Source organism: Mercenaria mercenaria, chromosome 13 (genome assembly GCF_021730395.1).
Source record: "Mercenaria mercenaria strain notata chromosome 13, MADL_Memer_1, whole genome shotgun sequence".
NCBI classification, from domain to species: domain Eukaryota; kingdom Metazoa; phylum Mollusca; class Bivalvia; order Venerida; family Veneridae; genus Mercenaria; species Mercenaria mercenaria.
The window spans coordinates 15,311,034-15,323,128 of NC_069373.1; the positions used below are offsets into that span (position 1 = coordinate 15,311,034).

The window sequence follows — 12,095 nt, forward strand, 5'->3', positions numbered from 1 at the left end:
TGTTGGTACGAAACGGTTGGGATCGAAAATAACACTGTCCGATTTCCACTAATCAGGTTCCGATAATAATTCAGTCCGCACCATCAATATGGCCGCCGCCGTAACTTTTTTGCCGGTAAATATTAAATATTGCTGGGGAAAAAATCCGATATTTAACTGCGACTAATACGCTAGAACTTTAATTTTCCGACTATTTCCAGAGCAAAAATTAGATGCGGACTATACATTACCGCGACCTATACACACCAAAATACGGTAATCCAATCAAGATGGTGGATGCTTGAAATAAAGTTTATGCACAATAGGTTATACATTATGAGAAATAAGATTAAATCTTGAGTTATATACTGACTGTCCCTAGATGAAGTACATAAACAGATGAGCCGTGCCATGGGAAAACCAACATAGTGGCTTTGTGACCAGCATGGATCCAGACCAGCCTGCGCATCCGCGCAGTCTGGTCAGGATCCATGCTGTTCGCTAACAGTTTCTCTAATAGCAATAGGCTTTGAAAGCGAACAGCATGGATCCTGACAAGACTGTGCGGATGCGCAGGCTGGTCTGGATCCATGCTGGTCGCAAAGCCACTATGTTGGTTTTCCCATGGCACTGCTCAGATGTCTTTCCAAATTCTGACCACTTCTTTATACACAATATTTATTACATAAGAATAAGGTGGAGGTGCATTTGTGGGTCTTTCTGTCTCCGTATAATCCCTTTTATTTCCATGTGTGACACTAAGTGTCCAGGGGCCTTGGCTAAAAGGTTAATGGTGCTTCAACTAGAACTGGTTAGGAATATGGTGGAGGAGCAGTAGCCGGTCTTGTCTGTTTTGGCATTATTCCCCTTGACTTCATGTAAGACACTAACTGATCAGGGACCTCCGCCAGGACCTCTTTGGCTAATGCTGTTTGAGCTATCTGGGGACTCTGCGTTCCTACACGATGGCTAAAATCTCGAAATGGAACAAACTGAAAATACAACAAGTAAAGCTTTTGATTTGATTTGCTTTTGTTGGGTTTAACATCAAGGAACATAATTATAGTTTGTAAGGCAACTTTTCAATGGTAGAGAAAGACCTTAAGTGCGTTATTTCAAGCAGGAGAGGGCATCTGGGTAGAACAAACAATATTCTGCAAGCCAGCTTGACAGCTAGCTCACATAGAATTCTACATCACAATTGAGGTTTCAAAACCACAGCAGTTGGGGCAGTAGACCTGGTCAGTCACCTCAACCACTAGGACAGTGACCTGGTCAGCCACCTCAACCACTTAGCAGGAGTGATCACTACAAGAGATGGTTTAAAGCATAGTTATTAGGTAAATACAATAATCCCTTAGATGTCAATATTTCTCCAAATTAACGTCCACAATTCTTATTAAGTGTGTTACATCATTTTAGTGTGTGTTACCACGGTAAAACATTCAAAAATAGTGTTTTCAATTTTACACACGCTAAATAATAAATTCCAATCATTTATACAACTCTAATAAGAATGTATGCATATGAGCCGTGCCATAAGAAAACCACCCTAGCATCCACGCAGTCTGGTCAGGATCCATGCTGTTCGCTAACAGTTTCTCTAATTCCAATAGGCTTTGAAAGCGAACAGCATGGATCCTGACCAGACTGCACGGATGCGCAGGCTGGTCTGGATCCATGCTGGTCGCAATCCCACTATGTTGGTTTTCTCATGGCACGGCTCATATGTAAAACAAAGATTATTCACTTTGCATTGAGAAATTAGCACTTATTCTCTAGTGAAATGATACTGTGCTCAAAAAGACTTGCACTATCTCCACTGCAGAACTCCTGCACATCACAAGGCTGCAACTGATACTGTAATAAATTTACACTGAAGACAAATTGAGCCGAGCCATGAGAAAACCAACATAGTGCATTTGCAACCAGCATGGATCCAGACTAGCCTGTGCATCCTCACAGTCTAGTCAGGATCCATGTTGTTCGCTTTCAAGGCCTATTGCAATTAGAGAAATTGTTAACGAACAGCATGGATCCTGACCAGACTGCGCGGACGCACAGGCTGATCTGGATCCACACTGGTCGCAAATGCACTATGTTGGTTTTCTCATAGTGCGGCTCATATAGTCCACTTAAGACAGTGCATTTTTGTGATTATAATATTTTGACAACCTCTAACTTGTTCTTGAAAACACAGAATAGATATTATTCATATCACACCAGAAAGTTTGAGACCCGGGCACTAACACTTTTTTCCTGCTTAAAAAAGGAATGGCATTGTCCTTAAACCTTTTATTTTTGCATTGAAGGAAGATGCTTAAAAGTTTCTGTAAGTGTTGCCTTGTTACATAGAAAAATATTTCTTACACAGAATTTGTGATATAAGGTTAAGCTTGATAAGGTGGTGGAGCTGTGGCTGGTATACGTTGTTTAGGAAAGATACTGTTTTGTTTCATATAGCCAGTGACCTGCTCGGGCACCTCTGCAAGAACTTCTTTAGCAAGGGCTGCTTGTATTAACTGGGTGTTCTGTTGAGTTCTGTTCACAAAATTTCTCATAGGAACAAACTGAAATCATAAATATTTCCCAACTGTTAATCAGAACACCCTATGTTTATATGTTTTATACTAGAATATATGTGGAAATACTACTATATGAGGGATTGTCTCAACAACCTTTAAAATCTGTAAGTATCAAGTTTAGTTTTGGAAGCATATTGACAGTTTTTGTTTCATATATGTTAGTCTTTGTAACAGTATTTTCAGGTTATCCTGTTGATATGTGGGTTCAAAATAACCTTTCAATATCAAATGAAAAATGACAACGTTCTTTCACAGTAATATTGTAACAAATGTGTTTGCTTACTAATTATAACACAATCACCACCTGTGGATGCCGAACACTCATCTGTAAATGCTTGATATTAGGCAATTTGCAACAAGAGAGTTATGGTTCTTCGCCTTTTTATTCAACAAGAGAGAGATATGGTTCTGCAAGTACTTACACATTTAATGACAATAATTCTGACAAAATGCAAGTGAGAGTTATGGTTCCTGGGCTGTTCACTCAACTAATGATGATGAACAAGTGTATATAGCTCTTACAACTTCAAAGTTAAAGTGGATCTAAACAAAAAAAAACAACAAGGAGCTGCGTTTAATAAACGCTTGATGCCCCCGGTGGCATCCTTGTCGATACAAAGTAACCTAAGTCCAAAACGAGGTCAAGGTCAAACTGAGGTCAGGTGATGTTTGAAGATGAGGAATGGTCACAGGTTACATCTGTATTAGTATCAATTCATTCTTGTAAGCGGTATTGATGCTAGACGAAACAGTCCCATTTGGTTAACCAAGAGATGGCCCATACAAAGCAACCTAAGTCCAAAATGAGGTCAAGGTCAAACTGAGGTCAGGTGAAATCTAAAGACGAGGAATGGTCACAGGTTACATCTGTATTAGTATCAATTCATTCTTGTAAGCGGTACTGATGCTAGACGAAACAGTCCCATTTGGTTAACCAAGAGATGGCCCATATAAAGCAACCTAAGTCCAAAATGAGGTCAAGGTCAAACTGAGGTCAGGTGATATCTGAACTGATGCTAGACGAAACGGTCCAATTTGGTCGTACAGACGGATGAACGAACGGACGGACAGGACAATCACTATATGCCTCCCGCATCAGTAGATGCCAGGGGCATAAAAAAAATCTGAACTGATGATCAGGTGACGACAATACCTCATAAAGTTTTTCAAGAAGTCAGACGATTTTAACAAGAGGGCCAAGATGGCCCTAGGTCGCTCACCTGAGAAACACGCCATAACACACCATAACTGTGTAAACAAGTTTGACCTAGTGATTTCATGGAAAAAAATATTCTGACCAATTATCATTAAAATTGGAGCAAAAACCTTGAGTATAAACAAGTATTTCCTTTGATTTGACCTAGTGACCTAGTTTTTGACCCAAGACAACCCATATTCGAGCTTGACCTAGATTTCATCAAGGCAACCATTCTGACTAAATTTTATGAAAATCCAGTGTAAAATGCAGCCCCTATTGCATACACAAGGTTTTGCCTTGATTTGACCTAGTGACCTAGTTTTTGAACCCAGATGACCCATATTCAAATTTGACCTAGATTTCATCAAGGCTATCATTCTGACAAAATTTCATGAAGATCAGTTGAAAAATACAGCTTCTATCACATACACGAGGTTTTTCTTTGATTTAACCTAGTGACCTACTTTTTGACCCCAGATGACCCATAATCAAATTCAACCTAGATTTCATCAAGGCAATCATTCTGACCAAATTTCATGAAGATCAATTGAAAAATTCAGCCTCTATCACATACACAAGGTTTTCCTTTGATTTGACCTAGTGACCTACTTTTTGACCCAAGATGACCCATATTCAAACTTGACCTAGATTTCATCAAGGCAATCATTCTGACTTAATTTCATGAAGATCAATTGAAAAATATAGCCTCTATCACATACACAAAGTTTTTCTTTGATTTGACCTAATGACTTGTTTATGACCCCAGATGACCCATATTCAAAACTGACCTAGATTTCATCAATGCAATCATTCTGGCCAAATTTCATGAAGATCAATTGAAAAATGCAGCCTCTATCGCATACACAAGGTTTTCCTTTGATTTGACCTAGTGACCTAATTTTTGACCCCAGATGACCCATATTCTAACATGACCTAGATTTCATTATGGTAATCATTCTGACTAAATTTTATGAATATCCAGTGTAAAATGCAGCCCCTATTGCATACACAAGGTTTTTCTATAATTTGACCTAGTGACCTAGTTTTTGACCCCAGATGACCCATTTTGGAACTTGGCCTAGATGTCATCAAGGTAATCATTCTGACCAAAATTCATGAAGACTAATTGCTCAGGTGAGCTAAAAATAAATTCACCTTAACTGAAACAAAACAATATCCATTCAGGATTAATATACTGATCAGTTTCAAATACTCAATCCTTGAAATATTTATGTTCCAATTTGTTCCTAATGTGAAATGTGGTTGATGCCCTATATTTCCCACGTGGCAAGAATACTATCCCATCTTTTCCAAAAAGATATTTCTGAATACAAAATGTTTAAAAAAAAGTTTACATCAAACTTTAAATTGTAGAATGAATTTGTTCTAAATGTTTTTAATACCTAAAGTTTTACGGCAACACATGATGCTACATAACAGATTCTTACAGCTCCCATACTCTTCTAACACAAGACACAATATCAACAAACAATTGCATGACAAGTAAGGGAAAACCCAAGAAAAGTTTTTCCTACTACAGTGAAATAATGTTTTCTAGAGCAATGGTGGTTCAAGTAGCAGGGCTAACTCAAGCAATTCAAGAGGTCCCTAGCTGTTTTCCTAATATCTTATATATGGACTGTTTGGAATCCTGGATAACTTGAATATTTGTCTCATCCTCTTGCAACTTTGAGCAACTGATGTTACACTGTAAAGTTAATCTATATATTTAAAAAAATCGCCACTATAAACCTACCACCTTATTAAATTTTACTTCCACTGCAAAGTTCAACGAGCAGATCAAGACCACCAAGACAATTACAGAGTGTCATTCCTGTCTGTTTATATTAATAAAATGGAGACATAGAGAGGTCTACTGTGTAATGCACAGAACTATCAAGCACATTGCAGTCTTTCTCCAGGCAGCACCTATCTTCATATAAAAGATATTATTAGTTACACTGCTTGTTGGTGACAGGATACGGGATTTTCGAGACAGCGTATATCCCGTATCCTGTCACCAACAAGCTGTGTAACGATTTTATCTTGCCGACTACCCTTTACTTACATGCTATAATCTAATATTTTGTAAATTAACAAAGCGGCAGCCATTTGTTTTAATCAAAATTCATATCTGAAATGTACTAGCAGGATATGGAATATATCCTGTCTCCACGTGACATCTATTGACCAATAGAAATGCAAGAAACTTGTAGGAGGCAAGATAAAAGTACATACCTGAACAATATCTCGCTGAGCATATCTTCCCTGATATGATAATCTGACCTCATCACCATCTAATACATTCATGGCTGAAATCATACATATATACATGTATATATATATACACATAACTATTTTTATTAATTTCTTTTTCTATTGTTTTGTTATTATTTTCATTAAATACTGACATATTTTGGTGCCTTTCTCAGGCATTTCATAACCCGAAAGAATTTTCAAAATCTGACCAGTATTAAAAAGAGATATAGGTAGTTTGAAATTTGCAAAATCATTATCATGGAGGCAGCCATTTTAATGTGTTAATGATGTTATTTACACACTGCTGAATTCTTTATTTAGCAAATAAGATTTTAAATAAATTAATTTCATATGTTTCTCGAGTGTAAGATATAAAATATGGTAATTTCTTTCATTATAGCTGGAAAAAGTAGAGAAATTATAAGTAAATACAGTTCAAATAATATTTATGTATCTAGAAATTCAATAAAACAGCCTTTTTTTGTTGTCATGGAAACAAAATGGCCACCATTTTGATCAAATATTTAAATGCTCATAACTTTCTCATTTTTAAGTTGATTTTGAAAATTCTTTCACTTTTTAAATGATTTAAGAAATGCTAGCAGACATATGAACAACATTGTCTTTCCCTTTAGTGTTTATTTCATGTTAATAAAGCATAACAATGGTAACAATCTGATGTAAACTCATTGAGTTGACAGTTACAAAATAGTTACCATAAATTCAACAAGAGCTGTCCGTAAGACAGCCAAGCTCGACTATTCGAAATATTGTCACAGAAGCAGGAAATTATTACCCAAAATGTTAAATATCAAAAGAGTTTTAAGTTTGAAAGGGGACATAATTTGACCAAAATGCATATCAGAGTTATGGGACTTGATGCTATCAACTAGTTTTATAACCCCGAAGAAACATGTTAAGTTTCAATTCCATATCTGCATTAGTTTTGGAGATAGTAACTTGAATGTAAAACTTTAACCAGAATTTTCTAAGTCCAAAAGGGGGCATAATTTGCCCAAAATACATGTCAGAGTTATGGGACCTGATTCTGTCAACTAGTTTTATAACCCCGAAGACACATGTGAAATTTCAATTTAATATCTGCATTAGTTTTGGAGATAGTAACTTGCATGTAAAACTTTAACCAGAATTTTCTAAGTCCAAAAGGGGGCATAATTTGCCCAAAATACATGTCAGAGTTATGGGACTTGACCCAGTGAGGTAGGTAATTGATCTAGAAAAAGAAAAAATAAGTTTTAAATCCATATGCCTTTTAGTAATAGCTGTATGTACTTGCATGCAAAACTTTAACCAGAATTTTCTAAGTCCAAAAGGGGCATAATTTGGCCAAAATACATGTCAGAGTTATTGGACTTGACCTAGTGATGTAGGTAATTGATCTAGAAAAAGAAAAAATAAGTTTCAAATCTATATGCCTTTTGGTAATAGCTGTATGTACTTGCACACAAAACTTTAACCAAAATTTTCTAAGTCCAAAAGGGGCATAATTTGGCCAAAATGAAGGTCAGAGTTATGGGACTTGCTGCTATGAACTAGTTTTATAACCCCGAAGACACATGTGAAGTTTCAATTCAATATCTACATTAGTTTTGGAGATAGTAACTTGCATGTAAAACTTTAACCAGAATTTTCTAAGTCCAAAAGGGGGCATAATTTGCCCAAAATACATGTCAGAGTTATGGGACTTGACCCAGTGAGGTAGGTAATTGATCTAGAAAAAGAAAAAATAAGTTTTAAATCCATATGCCTTTTAGTAATAGCTGTATGTACTTGCATGCAAAACTTTAACCAGAATTTTCTAAGTCCAAAAGGGGGCATAATTTGGCCAAAATACATGTCAGAGTTATTGGACTTGACCTAGTGATGTAGGTAATTGATCTAGAAAAAGAAAAAATAAGTTTCAAATCTATATGCCTTTTGGTAATAGCTGTATGTACTTGCAAGCAAAACTTTAACCAAAATTTTCTAAGTCCAAAAGGGGGCATAATTTGGCCAAAATGAAGGTCAGAGTTATGGGACTTGCTGCTATGAACTAGTTTTATAACCCCGAAGACACATGTGAAGTTTCAATTCAATATCTACATTAGTTTTGGAGATAGTAACTTGCATGTAAAACTTTAACCAGAATTTTCTAAGTCCAAAAGGGGGCATAATTTGCCCAAAATACATGTCAGAGTTATGGAACTTGACCCAGTGAGGTTGGTAATTGACCTAGAAAAAGAAAAAATAAGTTTCAAATCTATATGCCTTTTAGTAATAGCTGTATGTACTTGCATGCAAAACTTTAACCAGAATTTTCTAAGTCCAAAAGGGGGCATAATTTGGCCAAAATACATGTCAGAGTTATTGGACTTGACCTAGTGATGTAGGTAATTGATCTAGAAAAAGAAAAAATAAGTTTCAAATCTATATGCCTTTTGGTAATAGCTGTATGTACTTGCACGCAAAACTTTAACCAAAATTTTCTAAGTCCAAAAGGGGGCATAATTTGGCCAAAAACAAGGTCAGAGTTATGGGACTTGCTGCTATGAACTAGTTTTATAATCCCGAAGACACATGTGAAGTTTCAATTCAATATCTACATTAGTTTTGGAGATAGTAACTTGCATGTAAAACTTTAACCAGAATTTTCTAAGTCCAAAAGGGGGCATAATTTGCTCAAAATACATTTTAGAGTTATGGAACTTGACCCAGTGAGGTTGGTAATTGACCTAGAAAAAGAATAAATAAGTTTCAAAGCTATATGCCTTTAAATGATAGCTGTATGTACTTGCATGCAAAAACTTAACCAAGGTGTGACGCCGACGCCGACGCCGACGCCAGGGTGAGTAGAATAGCTAGACTATTCTTCGAATAGTCGAGCTAAAAATCACATAATCAGTAAATCTCTAATAATGACTGCAGTACACTTAGAATGTGTGGAACTGATGTAATTCCTATCATTGTATACCGGTTCTCATTTTTCAACTTTATTGATTCATTAAGTTGAAATAGAAAATTTGTCACTATTTCCATATTAATTTAATGTGTAAACTTCATAATTATCTAGTGTGTAATGTTACAAATCACACTACATGGATTGATATGATGTCATTAAAAAGTTCTTTTCTGCTAGAATGCTTGTAAATATGGTGTAAACCTCTACATGTTACTCCTCAATTCTGGTTAAACAAAGACATCCACCAATCTGATCAGTTTATATATTGCATATGACTGAATATATATAACATGCAAAACCCGCCCACTTAGCTCAATAGGGAGAGTGCCGATCTATGGATTGTGGGGTTGTATGTTCGATCTATGGGCAAGTCTTGTGTTCTCTTAGACGATTTTATTAAAGACATTTGAATCAAGTCCATTTAGTTACAACAGAGATATGGCAAAAAAGCATCAAAATTAAAAAGATATTTTAAGTAAAAAAGGGGGCATAATTCAAGAAATATTTGCACTAAAGTTATGGACCTTGGGTCATATGATGAAGACAATGATGTGGAGAATTGTTTTAAGTCTGAATCAAATACATTAAGTAATAAGAAAGATATAGTGGAAATGCTTCAAAATTAACCTGAAGTTCCAAGTAAAAAGGCGCAGGGAGGGGGGGGGGGGGTTGTAAATGTATTGTTGCAGTCTTCATATCGTCTCATCACCACCTGCCTACATACATCCCAAGTTCCAAGTCAATATCTTTAATAGTTTTTACGTTATGCTCTAGACATGACCTTTGACCTACAGAGCTGGTTCAAGCTCTCTGCATATCATCTCGTCGCCATCTACCTATATGCCAAATTTAAAGTTAATACATTTAATGGTTATAAAGCTATGGTCTAGACACTAATTATGACAGACGGACAGACAGAAGCACACGCCATCACATAATACATCCCATTTTTCCAAAACGGGTGTATAAAAAGGGGGGTTATTAATGAAAAATTGGTGCCAGACTTTGACCTTGTGCCATATGATGTAGGTGATGATGAGGAATAACTATTATAAGTTTGAAGCAAATCCAACAAACAATTACAGAGATAAAGAGAAAGTGCATCAAAACTTTTACCGTTTGGCCGCGGAAAGGACACCAACGCGGACGCCATGGGTCATATGATGAAGGCAATGGGGTATGTCGGGATACCGGAAACAAACAAATTTTTTTTAGACCTTATTTGGTTAGCTTCAAGACTGCAGAGAAAAATCAAAACTGTTGTCTTAGGTGGTGCTTTTTGTTAGAACCTTGTGTTTAGCATCATAACTTAAATTGCATTCAAATCTGTTCTATAAGGTATCTATATGATGAAAAAGACTGTTGCTAGGCAATCTATAACATTATTTACCTTCAAAATCAGCATCCCCCACTCCTACTATGATTATTGACATTGGCAAGGTGGAAGCCTGCAATATGAAGGCAACAAATGGTTGTGTAAAAACAATAATAAACAAAATCTGTGAGGAGGGTGTGCACATGTATAATGCTCTTATTTTCTATAAGCTGTCAACACAATGTAAATGAGCCGTGCCATGAGAAAACCAACATAGTGGGTATGCGACCAGCATGGATCCAGACCAGCCTGCGCATCCGCGCAGTCTGGTCAGGCTCCATGCTGTTCGCCTTTAAAGCCTATTGGAATTGGAGAAACTGTTAGCGAACAGCATGGAGCCTGACCAGACTGCGCGGATGCGCAGGCTGGTCTGGATCCATGCTGGTTGCATACCCACTATGTTGGTTTTCCCATGGCACGGCTCAAATGTATTTATGTCTGAATTCTCCCTTACAAAGACTCTTGCTTATAGTTACGGTGAAAATTCAATCATCTTCATGTACACATATCATGGGATAATTTCCAAAACTATTATGCCAGAAAGACTATTGCCCAGGAATTAAAGTCCCAAACCAGAAGGGGCATTCTATAAACCAGGATTCATGAATAAATTGTGCTTGTTTGTGCTTGTGCCTTTAAAGTTTACACAGGATCTATCTTTTGTGACCACAATGATAAACTGACAGACAAACAGTCACGGACAAAATAACATAATGTAGATATTTTACATATTGCTTTCTATTTTCAAAGTTTCATGAAAAAATCTCTTGTACTTTCAACATTATATGGCAGAATCCACCATTTGTGACTGACTGACAGACAGATGGATATGTGGACAGACAAATACAGCAATAAAATATCAAAGGCCTGAATGGCCTGAGTCGACTAATGATTGATGTACTGACAGTATAGTCTACCAGTTTCAGTTTGTTTTTAGTTTTTTTCTTAAAATTTCATAACACAGCTCGATATTTACCCAAAATATTATATCCGGATACGATTACACTTTTCTCCAGTTTGAACAATATATTTTACAAATTGTGATGATACAAAGAAATTTAGCAGCAATTTGCAGTATCTGACATTGAAGTTTACGCTTAAATTACCTCTTATTTAAATCTTTTCATAAAAAAGTTGTTTGGTTTCGCCAAACATGAGTTGAGTCATAGAAACATAGACGATCTACTTTCGATTTCAAAAACTACAAGAAAATACAATTTAATGATTCGCCGATTTGTTTATTTCTCGAAAAATAAGAATTAAAATCATTTTTAATATCAGTAGTAACTAAACAAACCAGTAAGAGCTTCTTCTTCCAATAATTTATCCGTTTACTGACTGCAAATTTCAACCTACGCAAAGTTTATAGAAATCATACGATGCGTGTTTACGTTCAATGTGGGAGAATTAAGGCTGATTGGCTATGTTACCTAACGCATCCAGACGATTCAGATTTTGTTTTTAAAAAAGCATTGTGTGCGTTTCTGTAATTTTATATACGTTTTTATACGCTTAGAAATTATTAGACATGCGTATTTGCATTATTTCTATACGTAATTTACGCTAATACGCATCTTATCTGGAGCCCTGCTGGAACTATTTTTTGTCTTTCGCTGGATGTTACCCAAGCTTTATAAGCCTGCGCAATTCTTAAAATGCACATTTATGCTTAATGAGTTACATTCGAGAATTGCACAATTACAAGTCATAAATATGACAGATTACATCGTATATTGGTCA

General features: G+C 36.1%; 1 protein-coding gene across 3 annotated transcripts in view; it reads right to left on the reverse strand.

Annotated features, from left to right (window-relative positions):
- Nucleotides 1-594: 594 nt before the first annotated feature.
- LOC123530501 (copine-8-like) overlaps nucleotides 595-12,095 on the reverse strand; it is a 49,915-nt gene continuing 38,414 nt past the window's right edge. For 2 of the 3 annotated variants that reach the window (XM_053521248.1, XM_053521249.1), the window contains exons 18-21: nucleotides 10,371-10,428; nucleotides 6,001-6,074; nucleotides 2,350-2,549; nucleotides 833-971 (exon numbers count right to left, since the gene is read on the reverse strand). In XM_053521248.1, coding sequence (XP_053377223.1) covers nucleotides 2,370-2,549; nucleotides 6,001-6,074; nucleotides 10,371-10,428 — 312 coding nt within the window. In that variant the 3' untranslated portion in view covers nucleotides 833-971; nucleotides 2,350-2,369. Of the gene's footprint in view, nucleotides 972-2,349; nucleotides 2,550-6,000; nucleotides 6,075-10,370; nucleotides 10,429-12,095 lie in introns of all 3 variants that reach the window. The other variant, XM_053521247.1, reaches the window with a different exon arrangement.